The sequence below is a fragment of the Lissotriton vulgaris genome, chromosome 2_1, assembly GCF_964263255.1.
Source record: "Lissotriton vulgaris chromosome 2_1, aLisVul1.2, whole genome shotgun sequence".
Classification (NCBI taxonomy): domain Eukaryota; kingdom Metazoa; phylum Chordata; class Amphibia; order Caudata; family Salamandridae; genus Lissotriton; species Lissotriton vulgaris.
Genome location: NC_141687.1, coordinates 526,529,465 through 526,554,806, shown reverse-complemented (window position 1 = coordinate 526,554,806; position 25,342 = coordinate 526,529,465). Strand labels below are relative to the sequence as shown.

General features: G+C 43.2%; 1 protein-coding gene across 1 annotated transcript in view; it reads right to left on the bottom strand.

The window, feature by feature from the left end:
- ZC3H15 (zinc finger CCCH-type containing 15) overlaps positions 1–25,342 on the bottom strand; it is a 283,862-nt gene that overhangs the window by 189,443 nt on the left and 69,077 nt on the right. The window contains exons 2-4 of the mRNA XM_086955460.1: positions 17,670–17,774; positions 13,451–13,562; positions 7,498–7,650 (exon numbers count right to left, since the gene is read on the bottom strand). Coding sequence (XP_086811586.1) covers positions 7,498–7,650; positions 13,451–13,562; positions 17,670–17,774 — 370 coding nt within the window. The remainder of the gene's footprint in view (positions 1–7,497; positions 7,651–13,450; positions 13,563–17,669; positions 17,775–25,342) is intronic.

Below are 25,342 nucleotides of genomic sequence, written 5' to 3'. Positions count from 1 at the left end.
CCCAAGAATGGTGGAATGAAAATGCACCTCATTGTGACGCTTAGAGAAGAGGCATGGGTGGTTTATTGGCAATGGGGTGAAGAAAGATAAAAGAGGAGAGGTGCTGTTTGAAGAAATTAAACAAATTGAGGTCCAGGTAGGGGAATACAGAGCCATTGTTGTTCGGTACTTCTTGAATGCTTAACCATTGGGAACGGTCATTCAAGGTGGGTGGGCTGTCTGTGAACACATCTATACTACTATTATAAAGAGAGAACTGTGTCCTTTGAGCCAGGTAAACTCAAAAAGTACACCACCAATCGCAACACCCAATACAGGGTTGGAAAGGGGAGGTCCAGGAGATGGACATAGGCTATATAAAAATTAAAAAAAACGTAATTAAAAAATGTTACCATAAAATAAAAAGTAGTCCCTTGAAAGTAGCGCCGGCCGAGAGGTGCGTCATGACATCAGGAGCGAGGGGAGGAGCGGCGTACGCTGACGTCCGAGCATTGATTGCAAAGAGCGGAGACTGGAGGACTGGTGAGACGGGATTGGAGCAGCCGACGCTGACGTCCGAGCATTGATTGCAAAGAGCGGAGACTGGAGGACTGGTGAGACGTGATTGGAGCAACCGAGAGGCGAAGAAAGGGGGACCCGCTAAACGAGAGACGTGTGGTGAGTAGCAGAGAGGGTCAGGAAAGGGGTCACTCACTTGTGTGATAGTCACAAGGCAACAGCGCTAGGAAGGGGGCGTAGTGACGTGATGCTGAGGCGGCCAGGGAGCAGGTATTGAGGTACAAAGACCGAGCGCACTGGAAGGAGTGCTGTGACACGGTGTAGTAGATGCCGCGTGGGAAGGGAACAGGTGACAAGGTGTAGTAGATGCCGCGTGGAAGGGGTGCTGTGACAAGGTGTACTAGATGCCGCGTGGGAAGGGAACAGGTATGATGTATACAGCCAGCTGGAGCGCAAGGGATATGGCAGAAGGCTTGAGAGGGCTGGTATGCGTAGAGAGAACCAAATAGCGGCTTTTGCAGTACGATCATCCTTCAGCACGGTCAGAAAGTCATTGAGCAAACTAACAAGAGTGGATATGATGCAGATAAGAATGCTGCCCTAGCATCTAAAAAGGTGACCAGGAGGTGGAAAGTGGGCTCTTATGCAAACCCAAAACATGGTCTGAAAGAAAAGGTTTAAATACTGGAATTCAGCCATCAAATATATTTTGTCTCATGGATATTTTATTCATCACATTTGTTAATGATAAGTTATGTCAACAGAGAGAAAGAAAGGCCTGACACATCAAGTTACAGGTTCTGGAGTCAGAATTGTAAAAAAGTAGCGCGTAGCAAAATTAATAACAGACTTTCAAATGGCTATGGGTTCAGAATATTTCTCATGAGAAGATGTTGTGCCAATTTACCTCTGGAAGAATAGGTCTCCAGTATTCGAGGCAAAGGTCTGCTCACTTTTTGATAGGTTCAAATAAATGCAGTATATTTAATGAGCTACAGTCTACTTAAAAGGGTGCTAGACACGTACAAACAGAACCGTAATTCAAAGTAGTTGTACTGATTTAAACAACTCTTGCCATTTCCATGGGATATTTTTTCATCTCTTTTGTTACATCTTATGTAGGAGGAAACCTCTTCCAGAGGGACAAGGGGTCTAAGAAAAAACAAATCTCTAGAGTGTCTGGTTTAGGTCAAAGTCTGAGATTACCTTGGCTATGAAAGGATAGCACTTGTAAAGAATTGTTCAGGCTCTTCAGTGTAAACAATATGAAGCTCATGAACCTATATAGCTAGTTACAGCTAAAAATAATTTTACTTTCCTTTATACATGTTTGACCAATGCATAGGCTTCAAAAGAAGCTGTATTAATTTAGACAGCACAATGTTTCTTGTCATGGGGCAGCAGGGCTAACATTGATCAGGAAAGAATTTTGCCAATGCACTCCAGTATATATTTAATCACCGGGATGTTGAAGAATATATCTGGGATAGATAGTTTCACCATCCAGTAATGGCAACCAAATGGAATTTATAGATTAGTGAAAATAAGAAAAGTGAAGGCCATATTGGGCCATATAAAAGACAAGGCATTAGTGCATCTTCCTGGCAAGATCTTGGGCCAAACTGTTTCACTTAACTGCATATACAGAACTTGTGCAAGTACTTTTTGACTCTTTCAGAATATGCATGCATTCATATCAAAGGTTCAAGTGGCTGCATTGTAGGTACCCAGGGGCCAGGTTGTCAAGCTCAGGTTGGGGTAACAGACCTGCTCAGCAGCCGAGTGAGAGGACCCAGTATGCAAGGTTTTTTTTGGGTTTTTTTTTATGTTTTATTCGCAGAGCTCAACAGTCATAAAAGCTAATAAATGTTCATGATTATTGAGGCAATTAATTTTGATTATGATACATAACCACCATTGCAGGAACATAAGGATTACTTCCGAACGCCAGTTTTGAAGGATTATTCCTGTAGCGATAAACACAATGGTATATACTGTTTTTCTCTGCAAGAAACCTATAATGATATCAGGTGAATATCTAAAAAAACACTGTCAGGGCATCAGAAGGCTAAGTCAGTTCTAAAGTATGATAGCAATACTGCTCAATCACAAACAAAAATGGCTTTATTCTTGTACAACTCCAGATGATATGGTTCCATGGACGCACCCCTTTCATTTAACACCTGAAACAGTTTACTGGGATTTGAGGGTACATTTTTTGTAGGAAAGCAAGCGTTCTATACAACATCCACTTGGCGTAATGTTTCATTGGTCTAAAATGTGCGCCTTTCATTAAAGTAAAGTTAATTTGTTAATATTATTATAGGCAGCAACTGAAACCTGGTTATGTTCTTTGGTGTGCCACTTATCCTGAGCTTTTAGCCTTATTTTGTCTGAGAATTGAGACCCAGCAACTAATTGATCTACTCTTTGTGGATTCTACCAAGTCCTCTACTACATCCAGACTTTCTTGATTTCTACTACTATTTAATTCCCTTAAAAAACATCTGATCTTAAGAACCATGTAGCAAGTTTTTACAAAATCTAATCCTAGGTTCAATATCACTCCAGACTTTCCAAACGTCAACATTCATACAGTCAGTAATCATGTCGAAACCGTTAACTCTCCCACTTTGATACGACATTCTTCTCTAAAAGGGGTCTATCCCCATGATAAATAGCCAAATGAGTAAGTCTGTTAATCATGGGAATATCAAAGTACTTGAATAACGGTTCTTTACGCTTTATATACCATTGTAAGGTTTTATATCTGAGGGGGGGCTCTGGTAATGCGCAGAAAATCAATAATATGGTACTTCTGAAGGAATAATTTCAGGAAATAAACTGCCAAATCCATTCCCTTTTGGGGATTTAAAAAACTTGAAAGTGCTGTGGGCAAAATTTGCAAAGTAATATTCCCCCCCAGATCGGGGAGAGTCAGCAACCTCCTCTTTCAATGACCCTTATAGTGTGTCTAACATCAGTCGAGCCGATTTACTAGCCCAAATAAAGGCTGTAGACATACCCTCCATCTCTTTAAAAAAAACTTAATTTGAAGGGCCCATGGAATAGCAGCAAACAGAAAATCACACAGAGGCAAAACTGATATCCGAACCTAAGCAATACGGCTCATTTATGGAGAGCAGTAGCTTATACCATTGTGAAAATAGTACCTTAATGTTACTAATCAATGGGACATAATTCAATACGAATAAATCATTAAAACTGTGAGAAATAAACCCCTAAAAAGTGCTAAAGCCTAGAATTAACTAGAGGATGGAATTCAGAAATTAAAGTGTCAAGTGCAGAGTTGCATAATAAAAACTCAGTTTTCAACTTATTAATCTTATAGGCTTGATATACTTGAAAGATTGCAAAAACCCTGTTTTGGGTCTCCATTTCAGTTTTTAAAAACAGCACACTGTCATATGTGTATAGCTTAATGTGAGTCATTCTGCTTATAGGTGGTGCTATATTTAAATTCGTCCGAATAGCTATAGCCAACGGTTCTATAAAAGGTGCGAAAAGTATAGGTGACAGGGTGCAGCCCTGCCTTGTCCCCTAGTCACCCTGCAGGTCCCGATATTCCTGAAATGTATAATTATTTGTGCTCTAGCACCTTTATATAGACAGGATATTAACTGGACCAGTCTGGGGAGAGATCCAAACTTCTTAAGGATAAAAAGGCTCTACCAGCAAACAAAGTCAAAAAACTTTTAGGTGTCTAAAAAAATCTTCTGAGCAGGAACTCTTTTCTGTGTGAGATAATCCCAGGCTTCTGCTAAAACAATTGTATTGGAGAATAACTGTCTACTGGGCACAAAAACACACTAGGACGACTGCACCCATAACGTGATATAGGATTGGCTAAATGTTTTGTAATACTCTCATTGTCTACATTAACAAGACTAAGACCTATATAAATTAATATTCTCCTTATCCTTGCCTTTCTTTAAACAGTTGCAAAGCGGAAAGAGGCCGGGACTTCACCCTCCTCCAGGGGAGCAAGTGTTACCAATTCCAGGTTTAAAACGCTTTACCATTAGCTAAAGATTTTTCAACCACCTCTATTTCCTCGACGTAGATTTTTATTCTTCAATGGCTTGTGCTTGATTTAATTTTAGCTTTAGTATGGATAGCTAGTTCAAAAAAAATCCTAGCTCATGCACATTGACCTGCTGTTCCATACTATATAATGCTTCATAAGGTTTGAGAATTCTCTCCTGAATTTGCTCAAGGTCTTTAAGGTGGGCATTTGTTTCCACATCCACGAGGGATGTTATCTTATTCTGCTCTTGATGCTCTCACGTCTGCCAGGCCAGGAAGTTAGCTGCATATTCGCTTTCCTCATACACCTTTTGTAGATATGCAGAGTTAGCCATGTATCCTCACTTGTAGTAATACTCCTGCATACGCAGTCTTGAATGCCTGAGCACTATTTTATTGGCTTTACTTGTAGACTGTTGCAGATCCATACTTGCCTGGTTTAATTCAGCCTCTGGCTCTGCCCAGAGTATAGATATGCAACTCCTCTGCCCAGTCTCATTAGAGGTGATCTTTCCTATATAGTAGCTTTAAAAGCCTCCCATACATTCTCAATAACAGTAGAATTATTATTTACTTTGAAATAGATATTTCGCTCTGTATCTCCTTAAACCACTAAAGGTTTACTTTATTTTAAAAAATCTCCCCTCTGGCTGCTCTACCTTACTGCCTTATGCATCCATCTTTACCAAAGCATGGTCAGAGAAAGCATTTTGTATATGGGTATAACTATTTACTTGTAAAGTTTGTGTAGAGAGAAGTAGTCCAATCTAGCAGCTGGCATATCTTCCTGAAAGACAAGAATATTCACGTTTGCCTGGGATTTGTTTCCTTCCATAGATCTATTAGATCCAACCCTCTGCTACATTCTATCATAGCGGTGGCCAGTCACGGTTTATTCTGCCTACACCTATCTGAGGATGAATCTAAATCTGGATTTTGAAGGAGATTAAAGTCCCTCGCCCAATAGTACAATAGGCTGCTGCCCTATTCTTGACAAGCTTAAGCATCGTCTGGGGTGATGGTCTGGCTGGGTATAGATCGGGACAGTATCACCCCGGGAGATCAACAACATAAATATCCCAAGGATCTGTGGACAGTGGATATGTATCATCTCCTCCCATTTGATCATCGATGAGAGACTGCGGGGACCATTGTGGTGTGAAATCTTCTGGTTCACCCTGTAAATGCGGTGGTGGTGGTGGTAGTGGAAAAGAGGGTGAAGGAAGTGATGGAGAAGAGCAAGAGAAGGATGGAAAGGGCTAGTTGCAATGTACTCCTTTTAAGCAGGCACTGGTACATCTAGGGCCACTGCAAAGGAAAGCTGGCACTTAGATGATTTGGACGCCAAGTGCACAAGCTGAGCTAATATACACCCACTGTGAGTCTGTACATTTAGCTCTTTCTGCTTCGGATCGAGGCGCTTCTGCATGATTTGGAGGCAACTTGGATGTGGAAGCCAAAGATTTTGGTACTGAAGTAGTTTTCTTTTTCGGATCAGAGGTGGTACGAGCTGAAGGGGTTTGAAGTGTGGTGCTCGGAGCTGAAGAGGCAGATGGTCGGCTCGGTGCAGAGTCCGATCGGCAAGGTGCAGGAGACCGTCGTTTTAGCTTGGCTTTTGTTGCCAAGTCAGAGGGTAGGGCATCCATAGCAGATGGTCAGTGCCTACCATGGCCTGCTGGCATAGGTGGCGCAGAAGCCAAAAAGTCAGTCGACTCTGAATTTGGGGTGGGAAGGCAGAACAGGGGCGTGAAAATTCACTGTACGCTGGCTCAAAAGAAGATTGTGTATCTGGAATCCAGTGTTGAGGTTGGAGGAGGAGCCCAACCTGAGTCATAGATGGAAAAGGCCTCTTCCTCAGCTGCAAACGCCTCATCAAGCTCTTCCTGTTCCTGCTCGACATCTTCAATCTCACTGTGTTGCATCCCTCTGCGACATGTCTGAAGGTCTTGTAAGGTCTATCGATCGAAAGGGTCAACACGCGCCATAGTCCGCATCTTGATAGTCCGGAGACAGACAAATAGGAAACATAAAGGAGGTCAGTTCTCGGGTACTTCGAGTGGCAACTGGGGCAGAAGCGAAAAGAAGTTTGTTACATTAGCAGGGCATTCTCGGTCGAAGATGGTTTAAATAAAGAGTAGGCCCGAAAACTGCAATGGGAGCACGTCGAATCAACGGGCGAAAGTTCCAATGGTGGAAAGAAAACAATGTAACAATAGAGTTGATACCAATGTGCTTTATCACCAAGAGGAGGAGTCACTTTGTCTTATGAATAGAAAGCCTTCTTTGAAGAGAAAACAACTTGCACACTTACAGACCCAACACTTCATGTCAGAATTATGCAGAGCCCGTGTATCTACAGCTACAAGTGCCACGAAGACTAACTTAAGGGATCTACTAAAAGCCAAGTCACCTATTAGAGGTTCTGATCATTAGAGGATAAACCTATCAGTTAACTTGGAAGAAAGTCTGTGATGCTTCAGTGCTTTTTTGATGGTGGGGACAGGGGGGAATGTGTACGGATGGACAAGGGGAACAAGTTCCTAACCTTTGGTACACTTTTGGGGAAAGAACAGCTCAGGGTTAACTTTTTGTTGAAGACCGCAATTAGAAGACTGTCAGCGCAGCATAGTTAATGAGACTCACTGGACAGCTTCATTTTGTTGATAGGTAGTGTGAAGAGCTAGAACCAAGGAGGTTCGTCAACTTAGCAAGCAAGTTGCAGACAGTTCTGCAACCAGTGGGGAGTCAAATTGGAGTAAAGAGGTAAAAAGCAGCCAGTTCCAGAGACAAAGCGGCTTCTGCGTGAAGTTAGCAACTTGCGGTTTTGGCCATGTGTTTGTGAAACGTAATTAAACAACCTGATAAGGACTTTCCTACGCTATGAAATATAGGGTACAAATGGAGTCAACTGTTTATGCAATTTCCATGACACCAAACAGGTTTAAAACATACCCTTCTCAAGTTCTTCATCTCGTCCATCAATGTAGACACTACGTTTTTCACACTTCCTCTCCAAAGTCAAGTCATGGGAGAATTTGCACTTGTCTCCTTTGGTGCACTGCCCTTGTTTAAAAAAGGCACAGACTACAGATTTGGGATCTGCACCTATTAAAAACACATAATATACAATGATCAATGGAAAAAGTAAAAGTAAAATGTTATTCAACAACTTTATAGCAGTTAAAAATTACTGAATCCACAAAGTAACTTGTTTTCCATGGAAGGTACTCCCCTTGAAGTACGAGTCAAAATGGGTTGGTAAAACATACATCAGGTTGGCAAGCATGGTTCAGATGCTAGACAACAGCTTCAAATGGTGCTGCACTATTGACAAAGGCCTGCTGGAGGATGAGATGGCCCCCCACACTGCGGTTCAGCTATTGATTAGCACAGTGTCTTTTAAATTTATTCCCCATTCCCTCACAAGATTGTAAATGACAAGAGAGTGGTGAATGACATACGTCCAAAGGGCTTAGGCAGTCATCGGAGGGCTCCACAGCAATTACAGAGCATATTCACACCACTAACAGCACAATACACATGATAAAACCCCATGAAACAGAATGAGCCCTTGTGGGATCGTAATGAGCTCCTGTCCTCAAGAGAATACAGGAAACAGGGTAAAGAGCCTTGACTAAGCTGAACAGAGCAGTGAGAATTTGGAAAACCTGTGGTTAGCAAGACACCATGAATCAAGCAAAAGGACACATCAGAACAGTTGTCATAATATTTAAGATGTATGAGAAATATTAAATTTACATATACAAAATTAGATTGGCATCAGTAAGGAAACAAGCATTAGCAAAGCCAATAGGTCTCGTCTTTGGGACCTATTGACTTTGGAAATGTCTTTTAGTGATGCTACTCAGTACACCATGGATACTTACAATGATTTTCCCAGTGGCTGAAAACATGGTCTGTAGTGTGTCTGAGGGATGCACTGATGCCAGCAGGGTGGGGGTCAGGGTATAGATGTCTATAAGGTGTGTGTAGGTTAAGTGAAGGATGTAGATGGTGTAGACTAGGTCACAGAGTTATTTTGAGGGTTTCATTCCATACTGCCTCTAAATTAAGCCCCAGTCTCTAGAAGAGACACAGATAGACAATACTGTGCTATGCTGTATCTGAGTCGCTGTCCCTCTACCACACCCTTGGGTGAGCATTCTCTGCTTACTTTCATTGCCATTAGGGAGTCAAATGTACAAAGGAAGTAACCTGTTTATTGAATATGAATGACGCAGAATCTTAGGCCTCCCAAGCTCCTCATTCATTTGGTCTCTGATCTGGAAAGATTAGAAATGCTCCGAAACAGGCTCCGTTAGAGTAGCAATTGATATAAATACTTTGACAAAGACTTCTCGCTGCTGATAAAAGGATAATTTTGGGTGGTTCTTTTGATTGTTGCTTGTAAAGTCAATGCACATACTTCCTTTATTGCTTTTGATTTTATTACTGTGTAGTTTTAGATACTTCTGACAAGTCATCTGAATGTGTCCCTGCACTGTTTTCAGCGGACCCTATTAAAATCTGTTATAAAGTTTTGTTGAGAAGTGAAATACAAATAATAGTAAACATGCTTCATTGATTATGTCTAGTCTTTCAGTACTTGTGTAGTAGCACTCAGTACTGAAGTAAAAGATTAGGGGCATGGCACATATTTGAACAAATGCTATTTAAATTAAAGTACACTGCTTCCTTCAAGACTTGCTTAGAAACTGGACAGTTGAAAAGATTTATACCAAAAAGGGATCATGCATGAATTGACATTTTGCAATTGGCTTGTCAGTTGTGCTGTAAAAAATTTGAGAGTAGGATACTACCATTAATGTTACATCACTGAAGTAAAACTGATAATGAAAAATCCATGTGTCGTACAAAAAAAAAAGTATAGCCAATGTATTCAGCAGGAGAGTGGTAAGGATGTAGTATGTGATATATTTTAGAGCACTTTTCCACAAATGTATTACTAAAGCATGGTGTGGTTGCACGCTACCTTCAGTTTTACTGTTAATACAGTCAGAGCTCAATTGATAATGTGTGTATTGATTGATTTGCTTAGATAGTATTAAAATATCTGTTCCCACCACACTTCAGAATTACAAAAATAAAACGTGGTTCATTGGTGTTTTCCTCATTCTGATATAGTCTGAAATATTTGCCCAGTTCATTACTTGCACTTAAATTTTGTTGTGTGCTTGACAGAAAACAACGTCCTAAAGCCTTTCCTTTCAAACCCCAGAACCCAGCAAGATTGTCACAAAAATACTCACTTTGCAGTCAGGGAAAGAAATATAAATACGGACAATATTTACGCATCCGCAGGAATTGCAGTAAATTAAAAGACTACAAGGAACAAGCCAGTGACCTCACCCTTAAATTAAAGGATCGAGGATACCCAGACAAGATCCTGCAGAAGAGCCAAAAGCGTGCCCGCAACCAACCACGGGAAGCACTGTTGGAAAATATAGAGAAACCCCTGGAGGACACTCCTCTCACATGTGTTACTACATATAACATGGTCTCCAACGGTGTAACCAGGATAATAAATAAACATTGGCCAATCCTTAACTCCGATAAAATGCATTGGGACAAACCCCTTTTCTCTTTTAAAAAGGCGAGGAGTATTACGGATGCAGTGGTGCACACTAGACCGGCCACTAAAGTTGCAGAGAATGAAACGGTACTGAATGCATGGGGTCTACCGAAGGTCACCGGCCACTACAGATGTGGGAACTGTAGCGTTTGCCCATTGACAACAAACACCAAAACCCTACAACTGGAACCAGGGAAGATCTGGACAATACGGGGCGACACCAATTGCAACAGCGAGAATGTGGTCTACAGAATAAATGCCCCTGTAATTTACACTACATTGGTATGACCAATAGGAAGGTCAAAATACGTATAGGGGAACACAGAAGTACGATCAGGTGTAAGAAGTCCATAACCAGGCTAACAGAACACTATATCTGCAGGACATACGCCCGACGACCTTCAATGGACAATCATTGAACAAGTAAACTCGGGTCACAACCTGACTCAACGTCTTTTTGAGAAAGAGCAAAGGTGGGTTTACAGGCTGTCCACCCATAGGACAGGTTTGAATGACAATATCCTGCGGGGCTTGGTCATGGGGTAATTTGCTAATACCTTCACTGCGAACATATACCCTCTAACTCACAGTCTGAGCTTTTACCATCTATGCTAAGTGGCTCAGCAAGACTTCTTGTGCCCTGAATATAATAATGATATAGATGTGATAACAAATTATGTCCAACTTTCCTTCCTCCACTGAATGCCTACAGGCATGATTGCCATGTTCCAATCCCCAGTAAATAAGTACCGGAGGTGCAATACACCTTCCACCCCGTTTGAGCTCCATTTCCCCTGTCGATACTTAGTTTGTGCTGTTTCAATAACTAACGACAGGACTTAACATTTGTGAAGCCGCCCGATCCCGGCATGAACTATGTGCGTTCAGGGTTACCCTAGTTACCGTGTTCCAAGCCTCACTTTGGAACCGCAGTTCTCTGGTTGGTCCCACCAACCCACGTGACCCGTCGAACCACGCCCTTTCCAGGAAGACACAGTTCCTAATATCAAGCTCCCAGTCTCCATACGCTTCAGGGATTCTCACGGGGCGTACCGTCCAGGTAACCAAGTAGGTTTACCGACCGAGGAGCAGAAGCTGCAAGTAAGTCTCAACAAACACGATCCTCGTGGATTATGTCTTCATGCTCGAGTAGACATCTTGTCACTCACGGCGTTCTCGCGCCCGCTCTCACTATCACTCCTTAGGTGATGTAAGCATCGCCCTTGGAACCCGGACGCCCATGTAGCAGAATCTCTCAGAGATTTGAGTAAGCATTATCAAAACCTGGGTGCCCTCAAATTAGATCTATAGAATTGCGTCTTTTTAGATCTAGCTGTTCCACGCTTAGGGCGATACCGTCATTTTCTTAAAGTGCTATTTCAATTCTGCATTGATCGAAATCTCCCGAGGGTACTATCGTAAAATACTGTGCCAGAACGCTGGTATCGACATGGGGATACACTCAACAGTCACACAGTCTTTTAACTGTAGCAGTCGCATTCCGGCTAAGTACTTATGCTTATAGCTCGGCAGTGAGTGCTGAGAGTGACTATGTTGTATACCTGCCACGCATATTGTGGGGCTGGCACCCCCTCTTCTATATGTTTTATGTACCATTGTCTGTCTTTTGTATTGTGATCCCAACCACCCATTATCCTGGAATCTTTTTCCACAGGTTTTTCTTCCAGACCAGGAAGAAGAATTTTTAAATAAGAAACATAATTTTTGTGTTTCCAACTATCACTGACCGAGGGGAGGGCGCACCTTAGCGTGTGCGCACCACCCAGGTCTGTTTCTCACTTGTCCTGACCAAAACCCACAATTGTATGATGGTTGAAACATGTAGACCTAATTTTTAATTCACATAGCACACGTCGCTATTTTATTACACTACACGTCTTGAACACGAAGTCTACCTAATTAGGCATAGGTGTCACATTTCTTTTATAGGGTGTCCAGTCACTCAGGAATAAAGTCTTGAAGTGAGTAGAATTGGCCCCTTTTTAAATCACTTACCACCTTTTTATCACTGCACATATAAAAGAAAAAATAACCCGCTCCACTGTAATCAGGTGTCGAAGCACACCCTGTTGGCAAAAAAGAAAAAGAAAACCTAGAAAACCTGTCTATTGGTCATTCACTTCTGAACTCCTGCATAGTCATTTTGGGGGTGCTTCCTCAGCACCCGCCACACCCCTACTTTTGGCGCCTATGGCATGAAATTGAGAGAGGATGGTTTAAATGATGTTATTGGTAAAGAGCACTGACCAACATAAACAAGCTCATAAACAGAACATTCTTCCTCATGGCATGCAAAATTGATCAACTGGTAGTAGCAGAGATCAGAAAAATCAGTCAAGCATAAAGAAGGAGCAAACCTTTTCAAAGAAATACAGCACATTTACTACTTCTTCAACTAATATACAAGGGAGACAAATGAAAACACATACTCTTGTGGAGTGCCTCACGAAAAAGGAAAAATGTATTCAGAGAAAGCGAGCACTTGTGGAAGAATACAGGGAGTCAGTCAAAGAGGTGGTAAACAGGCTACGCTCAACAGGAGTGACAAAGACATGCTGGGCAGCTTAAAACAAATAAAGCCAGCAAATAAGAAAGCAAACAAATGTGAGTTACAAAACACAAATCCAATAGTAAGCAATGAGCGGAATCCGGTCCTAGGGAAGCTTTCAGCATGTCCTCAATATCTCCTTGCAACCTCGTAACTGCTCTGTCTAGCAGGCTTTGCCCTAAAAACGTGGTAACGTGATGATCCAATTGTGATTTCTCATATGTCCTGGCAAATTATACGGACTAGAGACTAGTCAATTGTAGGGGAATTTCCTTGGGCCAGAGGATATAGGGACAATAGATTCAGTAGCCGAGGAAGATCTCCAATCCCTCTCTTGCCAGCTGACCAACCAGCAAGCTTTTACTACACAGCTAAGGGAAGCATGTACCAGCACATTGTCATTTGGTAGGCAGACAGTGGAGTTCTACATCTCCACTGTGCATCTCTCCCAGCAGAGGTATCATTGTAGCAGGAATATAACTTTAGCTTCTCACCCACCTCTTTGACTTTATTAGCTCCTTCTCATGTTCTGCTACATTACTACTGTTTAATACTCTTATGTCTCCCTCCCCAACTTCCAAGCTCCTATATTATTTGATATAACCATGTTACAGCAATTCTGAACGTAACACTAGGTAAAATATGTAATTTCTCCTTCAGTAGCATTAGTGTTCTCTTATAGATCTTTAACAAGACAATTCATATTATAGCAAACAAGGAACACAATGTAACTTGAGTTTTACCTTTACTGACTTTTTGGGCAACTACCACAGGCTTGAAAAGCTCATTAAGCTCCTGTAACTCCTTTTTCTTGTCTTCTTTCTTCGTTTTTTTATCACCCTCAACCAGCAGAACCTAATATAATAACCAGAAATAAACATCAGTACAGTAATTAAACTGGACATCTGAACAGTAATGTAAAGTTGAAAAAATGAAAGTTAATTTTGATCTTGTGTATTGAGGATGAAAACCTTACTGAACATGTTTGGTGACTAGATGAACTTCAAACCATATTGTTATTCACTGTGAATGCATTTTTTGGATGGTCTTCATCTTTCCTCAGGAGAACAGGAAACAATCTCATCCTTCAGATAAGATTTGGAGTCCCAAAATTGATGGATAAGAGGTGATTGAAAGCACCATTAAAGCAGTCCGGTTTTCACTACCAAACACTCAGCTGCCTGCTTTTGTGCAAGAAATGCCCAGGCAAGGTAAAGACTCCAGGAGGAGCAAAGATTATAGAGGTTTATGGTACCCAAACTCCACCGTTCAACTCATGTCTCGCCCCACCTTTCCCTTTCTTCAACTGACTACAAGGAACAAGTTCAGCTGTGAGCAAACGTTTGCCAGCATAAGTACTGATCACAATTCAGTAAAGCTATCAGCTGAGTGATCAACGAGTTCTGGTTAAGGTGGGTGGGAACTAGGCACTTATGCAAGATGTTTTTCCAAGATTTTCAAGTAATGAATTAGGAGAAATAACATTTAGCATCTTTAAGGAGAACAGGAGAAAAGAAATGGAGAAGTACAGCATGAAAGAGAATGAGGGCAGTGGTAGCTCTAGTAAGCACTGCTAAAGAGCACATAGAAATCTGACGAGGTCACCAGTAATATGTGAATAACAAACGCAGTCTCTATTCCCTAAATTCATCCAGCCAATCATTCCTTCCTCTCTATATATTATATATATATACTGTTGATTGGAATGGATTCTGAGGCTAACCAACTCATTACGCCGGCTAATAGTCTAAACGGTGAGGCCCAGGATTTCATTCACACTGAATGAGAACTATCCTACCACAAAGTGGGTTGAGGTACAAGTTAAGAAACATGAGAAGCGTTATAACCCCCTAACACAATAAATTCTGCATGCATAAGAAGTGCCAAATCTAAAGCCTAGATTCTAGCACACACCCAGAAGAGCTGCACACAAAATCCCTACAGTAATCTAGAGGATGACCAGAAAGATGGCAACAAAGATAAGAAAAGAAAGTTTGCCCCCTTTAATAAACTCAATGGACTCTTACTTCTCTGACGCACTCTAAACATTAAGGACCATTTTATTATCCGACTAATCATGGGAGTGGGAGGGTGAGTGGAGGGGCGTTTTACGGACCACAGCCACTATGGACAGAGGGAAACTGACATAACACTCCTACTCTTCTGCCTTTCATTTTGTTGAATTACTTCTACCATTAAAAATGGTAATCTACGTGCAAATATAAACACTGTGTCCTTTCATCACGCCGACGCACAATAAAAAATGCTTTAAAAGAAACATATGTATCCTGCCATTGATAGCTCAAATGTGCTTCTGGGAAAAGTGAGCAACTGATTCTGTATTCCAACGTCGCAGGAATTCAGTTGTTTAATATCATCTCTGCTTAAGAATGGCAGCAAAACCCACCAAAACCTCTCCAATTACAATGTACTTCAACATTCCCCCCACAGACAAACTAGGGCAGTTTCCAGCGCTAGCCCCAATTATCCACAATATATTTTTTGCCGCAAAGTGGGTTGATTCAAATCTAAACACAAACAAACTCGCGACTGCTATCTTTGTACCTAATCTCATAATTTAATGCACCACAGAGTTTTTAACAGAAGCTACAGTTTACCAGTCCTCAACAATTTACTTCTGGAGCTCAACAGTAGCAAAGTGCTGTTAATGTAGTACATTCAACTACATCAACATCCAAAGCCTTGCTTTATTTTTTACCAGGGTGGGGAGACAGGCAGAACCACAATGGAAGGTGGCTACTTTACACAATACCACATTAAAGAGTGGGAAAGCTGTGTGATAATTCTTCTTGCTTCCTTGCCCTGCCATGCCTTTGGGGAAAGGCTTTAGGAATGGCAGTAGAGTGCATTACGGCAGTGTTCTAAAATAAATGGCAAGCGTGGAGTATGAATGTAATGGAAGCGATCCCTTGATGAATTGCCCAAACTTCTGAATCCACACGCCCAACAGGACCATTTTACAGAGCCTACTGGTAAGCCAACTACTTGTTTTTTTCCTTTCCTTTGCATTTGACCACAGGGACCGCCCCTCCCGCAATATCCTATGATGCCTCATTAATATATAGGCTATGTAGATAGACTGACATTATCACCTATGTGCATGCTGTACACGGTCAGTTTTAATTTGGATTTCAATTTCTTCATTTGTCTTGCGTGCTTTTTAATTGTATATATATTTGTAACTTTGAGAAATCAGATCCGAAGCATTGAGGGCTGACTCACACATTTGTTGGCATGCTGTACCGGACTTTAGGGATATTGTGCCTAGACTACAAGACATTCAAAGTGGAATGCCTTATAGGTTCAGAACTGTGATATCTACTCTTTTCAGTCACGACCAGATCAAGGAAAGTGTCGTGAGTATGGTCTGCATTTTTACATACATGCTTCTTTAAAACTTATGAATGCATAAAACGGGTTGAAAGTTCAACCACACAGGGATTTAAGAATACAGCAAACATTTGGTCATGAAGAAAGCAAATTGATCCCTAGGGGCAGTGAAACGGCTGAAACATGTCGACCTCTTGATGTCAAGGACCATTAAATTCTAATGATATATCGCTGTTTTAAAATCTTACCCAAGACTTTACTAATTAAACCATAATTTGAGGATCTTGGAGACAATTTTAATTCACTCACAAAATCCCTCGCTTACAAAAGCATAAAGCCCACCCACCTACCTACCCACGCTAGGTGACGTAGGTGTGGGTCCAATGATGAAGCAGGCCAAAGGTGGTACCTGTGGGTGAGGACCCAAATAATACATTGAAGAAATGTGGCGAAAGCACTCATTTTATACACTTATATAACATCACTGGGTCCACACGCTTCGCTGTGCCACCCAGGGGACTAAGGCAGATGTTCCAGGGAACGGTTGAATCTGCAAGGCTAGCACTAAATAGGACGAGGGCAACTAAAAATAGCTACCTCTGAGACGGTTGATATGCTCAACAATATGGAAGACTCCACCAACCTCACAACTATGCAGAAAGTGATTTAGGAGAACTGAAGAGATGAGAGCCACCTCAAGGTGCTTTGCTAGTAATGGGACGATCAGGGTATTCAGGTGGATCATTTAGCACGCCTGTGGTGAGGCACTATAGACGCAGGTACATTATGGCCCATACACACTATCATTATGACGATGTCGTCCATCATGCCCTCTTCACACATTAGTAACTGACTGGATAACACTCCCAGTGTTTGGTTACTTCTAGGGCAAGTGCATAATAAAGTTGAATAACCACGCAAGGGTCCTTTCACACTATACAACCCAGAATATAAAATTTACATATGGCAGTGACCTAATGAGCAATAAAATATATTGTTTTGAGGGTAAGTTGGTAAATGCCCACGGTTCAATGAATGAGAATGGGCTACAATCCTGACTCTTTGGGAATGTTTTTGGGATTACAATTGAAAGGTCAGTAGCAAACGACCTGCAAAGTAACCTGTTAATTGCTTTAGTCTTTTTGGAAAGGTCACGTAAACCCCTTTCAGAATTGTATGTGTACACACACGATTTTATAATTCAGTTTCAATTACCTGTGCATAGTCCACAAACATTTTAACACACATGAAAAACGCTACACATGTAGGTTGTACTGCTGCTGTCCGTACTGAACCAGGGATGTGTGCGGTGAGAGTTTGTCCTGAAATAGTCCTTGCAGTGCCAGCTGTGTGCACTACTGAAACGCAAGAGAAGCTTTTCACTATAAAAAAAACCAAAGCTTTCTCCTTTATAAATTCTGGTTTCACAGGGGGGTCTCTTTTTGGAGTAGTTCTCATCCCTGCTCTACTAAGAGAAACGAGACTTTGATCGTCTGGATCAATTCTAACCATTTTTTTCTTAAGCCAAGAAAATCATAATTTTGTGTGCTTTATTCAGTATGGTTGGGCGAGGCAACATTCCAATTTTATAAGCAGTACTGTTTAGCTTACCTGTCGTGGAGCTTGTGGTCCTCCTGTTTTTACTTGGTGTGTCACTGTTTTGATGAACTTCTGTTGTTTGGCTCCTTTCTTGTTCTTCAACCCAAATGTTTTATCCTTGGTTACAAGAATAAAAGAGGCAAAGTTATAATTTAAATCAAGATCCAAAATAACTGCAAAAACCGAGTGACTGTGCAACAACTCTGGCATAAACTGAAAACTAGAACAGTACCATACAAGACTCCCAGGTATCCGTTAGAGAGTTTCATCAAATGCCATGGATCCTGTAGGACCCTGGCCGAGAGGAAAAAACTACCTCCCCATGTTCAAAAAGCCACCACAGACTCTGCAAGCGGAAAATTGGTAAGCAAATCAGGCAACTGTAAAACACTTCCACGGTTGGACATTCTGTTGATTTACCAAGTAAATGGCACAACCTGTTTTTACCCACAAACGCATTCTGAAATCATCGGTAAGAGGCAGCATGTTTGCATGACAAAACAAATACATGAAAAACAACTGGCTATTTATTGTAAGATTTCTTTGATTCAACAAAAATAAGGCGCCTACAGCGCTAAGTAAATTCAAAACCCAAATCTGTTTTTGCTAAAATCTATTCATCAAGATTAAATCCCAGCACTACAATTCAGAAAGTACACATTCAAGTAAGCCAAAAAACAGGATGAGACCGGTCTTTGGGGTAACATGTTGCTAAAAGTCCGTAGCGACAAAACAGAGTAGGAAACAGTAAGAACTTTAGGAGACACCAAATGCAGATCATTACCAGCTCGAAATTAAACTGCAGAGTCATAAGCAAAATCATGCTATTACAACGCTGTACTCACTTTTATAGCTTCCATTACCAATCTGCAAGGCTGAATTTAAATGACTGACATCGTCTTTCAAATGCATTCTCTTATTGCAGTCTTTTCTGACCAGCTGCTCTGACATGTCCTAATCGAGCGTCCTCATTTGTCTGACCCAATATTCTTACCACTGCTCAATTTACAACCTCCCCTTACCCCACTTTGAATGCAACTTGTCTCCACACTTCAGAATTGGCCGCACTTGCAACAGTTAGAAGAGGCAGGCGACCAGGAGTGACAGCACATCTAGGAATGAGCAGGCAGGTATCAGGATTTGAACGCATCATTTTCTGGATTAGATGGCTACACCTTAATGGCACGGAAACCGATGCTTTGAGAAAGCAAAAGTTTAAAATATAGCATGGGTGAAAAAAGATGCTCCAACAGAAGCACTGATAACTGAGGAGGTGCAAAAGCTATGAGCATTTCTTTTGTAAAACCTAAAAAAGTATAGGCTTGAAAAAAAAAGCATTGGCATAGCCTATAGCTCTTGCTTTTGGGACTTTATAAGTATTTAGTTATGCAGCACAATATCCTTGGTGCAACAACATCAACTGTTGCATGGCTAAACACTTATAAGGTCCCAAAGGCGAGACCTTTTGGCTATGCCAATGCTTGTCTTTTTTTAGCGCGTATCGTTGGACAGAGAACAGGCGAGGGGACATAAGCTCTTGAAAACAGTACTGGGCCTTACATGACGTGGAGCCGTACCTTGCTCAGGTACATGATATGAGGGACAGATTTGTCTTGGCTAGGTTCAATAACTTGCTGAACCATCTCTTGGCATTACCGAGTGGGTGAGCTCACTCTTGCTCCATGTTGCCTTGCTGTTGGGACAATAGGTACCCGCAGGACACTTTACACGTTATGTTTTGCAAATATTTTAGTGTGCCAAGAAGGCAGTTTATTGTTTTTCTGCAAAGCACCTTGACTTTTATCCAAGTACTTCCTGCTCTTATGTATTTGAAGTTGCTCCCTAATTACCATGTACTTCTATGCTATCACCTCTTTTTTTTAACTTGTCCTATTGATGTTTGGTAATTAAATATTTTACTGATTTAAATGTTACGCATGTGTTTTATATTTGCACTGTAACTTTTGCTGTGTTATCTTGTTCTTTAATGGTTGTTTTTACATGCCGAATAAAGATTTTATGCCGAATAAAGATTTTATGACGAATCTTCACTGGATTTACCTTACTGAATTAAAATTTACACCGACAAAAAAACATTATTATTTAAATCTGTATAAAGGCATATATCAACTGAATCAAACTGCTTACTAGCGTTGACGAACACTGGAGAACTTATCAAAGTACTTCTCTACCATGGTTTGAAAAGCCACTCTGCTAGAGAAATTTCTGTCGCTGTGTAAGACAACCCTAAATATTGAGGCTCGTCATCTGCTTTAATTGAGGATGAAGTCTTACAAAAATGGCTGAAGGATTGTAGGCTCAGGGATAGGCTGTGTGCATGATACACAAATACACAAAGCAGGCTATCCATAACTTACCTGGAGACTGTTTTCTACTTAGGAATCTGCTACTTACAAATGTATTTTGCTATTATAAACGCAGGACTACAAGTCCCAGAATGCATAAAAACAGGATATAAAAGTACTAAACCTGACATTCAGTTAACATTTCTACCACATGCCTAAAGGACCACTTCAAATGTCAAACTAGAAATGAGAAAGGGCAGATACAACTCAATGATTACAATGGCAGAGGGAATTAGCATAGATCCAGCCCGCCTGGACCCAGGGTACACATCACTGGCCTCGATGAAGAAGAAAAATCCGAGGGGCGTGGAGGTGTGACACTTCGTTCTGACATTTTTTGCTGGGCATAATGGGCCCAGTTGAAGTAGGACAGCTGCCAAGGTGCACAATCAGAGAGAGCCACAGAGCTGGACCTCAAACTTCCAAGAGGCATCTTCCCCAGAACGAGTGCAGCAGACATGCAGTGGAAGCAGCAGGAGGAGCCACAGAGGAGCTGTGTGTAGTCCAGACCTACTAACTCACAACTCATTCAAACTGGCACACTCAAATAAGTGGACAGCACACTTTCCCTGAAACTCGCTCACGCTATGACCTGCAACGAAAATGTTTGGAAAGCTACACCCTTTTCAATGAAAAGGTGCTGTGACGCCATACTACTGGAAGTTTGTGGCCTACATAAGTACTAAATAACGAATAGTTTCTTACCTGTCGGTGTAGTTTTGCAGCTTGAAGATCTTTCTAGATTCACTATGCTGTGCATTATTCCGCGGTCTAGTGGTTGGGTCTGGAATCGTAGTCTTTTCTTTGTTTTTGTTTTCGTAGCCCAGGTGGGTGTCGACGTCCCACCTTTTGGTGTCCTTCCGTGACGTTGGCACGCTTCCTGCGGAAGCTCCCACCCTTGGGCGCCATGTTCGGATTCTTTTTTTCTCGTTTTGTGTTTTTGCGAATCCTTGGCAATGTTCAAGTAAGTTATTTAATCCGCTTTATCGTTTAAGGTATCCGTTTCAGTATTGACCTTGTCTTTTACCACCTGTTTCTCCAGCCTCATCTTTCTTGCGGAGGTGGGTGGGTGCGCTAGTGAATCCAGAAAGATCTTCAAGCTGCAAAACTACACCGACAGGTAAGAAACTATTCATTTTGCAGCGTGAAACTTTCTGGGTTCACTATTGTGCATAGATTTGTAGCGGTTTGTTACTTTTGTGGCGGCTGGGTGGAAGATAAGCGTTGGCTGTTGAATCACTTTTTGTCCTTGTCCCGGGGGTGCCGGGTTGGAAGGATTCTCGGCCACCGGAAGGGGAGTGGGCGGAGTGAACAGAAACACTGGTGCCTTCAATAAGGGTTTTAGTGAAGGCTTTATTGGAATGTATGTTTTTTTCATTAAACAAAAGATGGGGGGAACTCAGTCTTTTCAGGGGAGGTCTTCAGGATGCTTTGGGGTCCTGGTGGTCTTCTTCCAGGAGGGGACGTCTCTTCTCCGAGGAACTCTCGTCGGGTACCGTAAAAGAAAGGATAAACACGGGTCAGGCACAGATCTCTGGGAATTGTGGTAAGGGCCGGGAGCGAGGATACACAGACCGTGTAGCGTGCTCAGTTTTACAAAAAAGGGCGTGCTGAGGAGTGCTCGTGCTCAGGTAGGGAAAGTCGCATACAGGGTTCACACCGGGGGCTGCCTCCGCCTCCCAACCCGCGACCCGGCCCCGTACCTCTCGAAGCCACGCTCCTCCCGTGAGCACGTGGCAGGGCGAAGCGTCCGACCGTTGGCCTCCTGGCTTGTCGTTCTCACTCTCTCTCTCCGCTCGAAACAGTCCTCCTTCCTCCTCGATGTTAGTCTCCTCCAGGGAATCGCTGTCCGTCTTCTTGCTGGAACTTCCGCCTTTTGACGTCACCACGCTTGCGAGGGGCGGAGTCTTGTATTCCTAATCCAGTTCCTTAAAGGAGCCAAACACGGCATCCTCGTCTGGCCAATCACGCTCGGGGTCCTCGGGGTTCTCGTACCAAGTGCAGGCTTGCGGCTGTGGGGAAAGGGTGCATGGTAAAAGGGGGGTGGCGGACCACCAGTCTTTGGGTGTAATCGGCTCCTGCTTGCTGGACCCGTGACAGTCCTACTTGTGCTTCCTTGTTCATTTGTATATCCACACAGTAGTGCTTAGTGAACGTGTGCACTGAAGCCCATGTTGCCGCCAGGCAAATGTCTTGAATGGGTGTGTTAGCCAGGAAGGCTATCATAGCTCCCTTTTTCCTAGCTGAGTGGGCACGCGCCCCCTCCGCAAGCTCTTGGTCAGTTTGTTTGTGGCAGAATTGAACAGTTTGTGCGATCCATCGTGCAATGGTCCCCTTTGTTACTGGTCTACCCAGGAAACTGCTTGCGAAGGACACAAAGAACTGTTTTGTCTTCCTGTGTTCCTTTGTTCTTTCTATGTAGTGCATTACTGCCCTTCTAGCGTCCAGAGTGTGGAGTGCTCTCTCTGCGCTTGTGGTTGGTTTTTGAAAGAAACTTGGTATTTGAACTGTTTGGTTGATGTGAAACCTCGACACCACCTTTGGCATGAAGTGTGGGTCCGTTCTCATCACCACCCTATCATTGTGAATTTGGATGTAGGGTTCTTGTAGAGTTAGCGCCTGTAGTTCGCTCACCCTTCAGAGGGAGGCGATAGCCACCAAGAAGGCTGTTTTCATTGTTAGCATTTGCAGGGAAGCCTTATGAATCGGTTCAAAAGGCGCCTTCATGAGCTCTGTCAGGACTAGATTACGGTTCTATGCTGGTGGGGGCATCCTCTTAGGAGGCACGATCCTTTTTGCCCCTTCCATGAATCTCGTTACTATCTGTGAGGTAAAGAAACTCTTTCCAGTCTCTCCTCTTGTGTAGGCCACAATTGCTGCCAGGTGTACTCTCAGCGAGGATGAGCTTAGCTTTGCCTTCAGCAGGTGCGTGAGGTACCTTAGCACTGTTGACTCCCTGGTCATCTTTCTCTGTAGCTTCTTGCTGCACCATTGTGTGAACCTTGCCCATTTCGTCAAATAGCACCTTTGTGTGCTAGGCCTCCTTGCCTCTCGCAGTACCCGTAGGGTGCTCTCCGGTAACCTCAGGTGCGTTAACTCTATGTCTTCAGGAGCCATGCTGCTAGGCTGAGGCTCTCTGGTTCTGGGTGTAGTACCTCTACGTTTTGCATGGACAGGAGGTCTTTTCTTCTCCCGAACTTCTGGGGTGCACCTTGTGCCATTTCCATTATCTGTGAGTACTATGTCTGCCTGGCCCATTGTGGTGCCACCAGGATCAGAGTCATGTTGCTGGTCCTGCACTTGTTGAGTACTCTGTGTATCAGGGGGTATCGGGGGGGAGTGGGGGGGAGAGCGTAAGCAAATGTCCTTGAACAGCTTATCCATAGGGCATTCCCCAGGGAACCTTCCCCTGGTTGCCTGGAGGCAAAGCTTTGGCATTTTGCATTCTGGTGTGTTGCAAATCGGTCTATAGTCTGTGTTCCCCACCTTCTGAATAGCCTTAGCATTTCCTGTGCATTGAGCTCCCACTTGTGGGACGCCGATGTCTGTCTGCTGAGCCAGTCTGCCTCCACATTGTCTTTCCCTGGTAGGTGTATGGCTAGCAGGTCTATCTTTAGTGGGATGGCCCATCTCCATATCTCCTGCGCTAGGTTCGATAGCGGCGGAGATTGCGTTCCTCCCTGCTTGTTGATGTAGAACATAGTCGTCATGTTGTCCGTCTGGATCAACACTCTCTTGCTGTACAATTTTGTCTAGAAGGCTTTCAGGGTGAGGAACACGGTCTTCATTTCTAGGTAGTTGATGTGTGACCACATCCGCTGGAGTTCACAGACCCCTCACCCTGAGCTTGCTCATGTGCGCTCCCCATCCCTTCTGGGATGAGTCTGTGGTGATGGTCACCGTTGGGGTCGGTGGGGTTAGAGGCTTTCCCTTTGTTACGTTCTCCATGTTCCACCACGACATCTCCTCCTGCACTGCGTGCGTTACAACCACTAGATCTTCGCAACTCCCTGTAGCTTGTTACCATTGTTCTTGCAGCCATTCTTGGAATGGTCTCATGTGGAGGTGTGCATTTGGTACTAGATGTATGCATGAGGCTATCATGCCCATGACCTTGCTCGCTGTCTTCACTGTCAGAGCTCGCCCCTTCTGGTAGAGGCGCGTCTCCTTCAGTAGCACCTGCGTCGTCCTCTTGTTGCTGGGGAACACCTTGCTCTGTATGGTGTTGATCTGAGCCCCTAAGAAGACTTTCACTTGCTCTAGTTCCATAAAGGATTTCCCCCAGTAAATGGAGAAACCCGGTCCATCAAAATCTTTGTCACGCGCTGGGCATGTTCCTTACACGTCCTGTGTGAATTTGCCTTTATTAGCCAGTCATCCAGGTAAGGGTATACATGGATCCCTTCCCTTCTCAGGTGCGCTGCCACTGCTGCGAGGCACTTGGTGAAGACCCTTGGTGCGGGTTTTAGTCCGAATGCTAGGGCTGTGAACTGGTAGTGATGTTTGTTGATGGTAAATCTGAGCAGATGTTTATGCCGCCTGTTCATCGGGATGTGCAGGTAGGAGTCTTTGAGGTCTATGGTGGCCATGAAATCTCCCTCCCCTATCTGGGGAATGACCTCCTGTAGAGAAGTCATTTTGAACTTTTGTGTCTTTATGTATTTGTTCAGGAACCTGAGGTCCAGGATGGGTCTTAGTGTTTCGTCCACTTTTGGTACCAGGAAGTAGGTGGAGTACACTCCCTTGTTCCGGTACTGGTTCGATGGCCTCCTTTTGGAGCAGTTCCTCCGCCTCCCTTTGAAGCAGTCCCAGTTCTTTTCCTGACTGCACTCTTTTTTGGTCTTAGTTTGGCGGTGTCCGTTCCAGTTCTATACAGTATCCGAACTGTATAATGTTCACTATCCACTTGTCTGATGTTATCTTCTTCCACTCTCTGAAGAAGTGACTTAGCCTACCGCCTACTGGTGTTACATGTTTCATGGTATTTGGTCCGTGTAACCCTGTGTTGCTCCTCTTGTGCTCCACCCTGGGAGGCGTTGTGCGGGTGGGCACATACTGTGTGACGGCGTCACTTACAGGTGGCTTGATGGCCTCCTCTCATTCTGGCCACGTCCGTTTCCTCTCCCGCGAAAGGAGTGGCCCCTTTGCTGGTTGTGCCAGGTTTGTTTTTGGTGTCCCTGCTGTGCCTGGTTATCTCCCTGGTTGGACTACTGGAAGGTCTGGTGCGACGTTCCTGACTGGTTTCCCCCCCCCCTTCCGTTCGGTCTCCGTGAAGGGGTACACCCTTCTTCATTCTGAATCGTAAAGCCCACATGGACC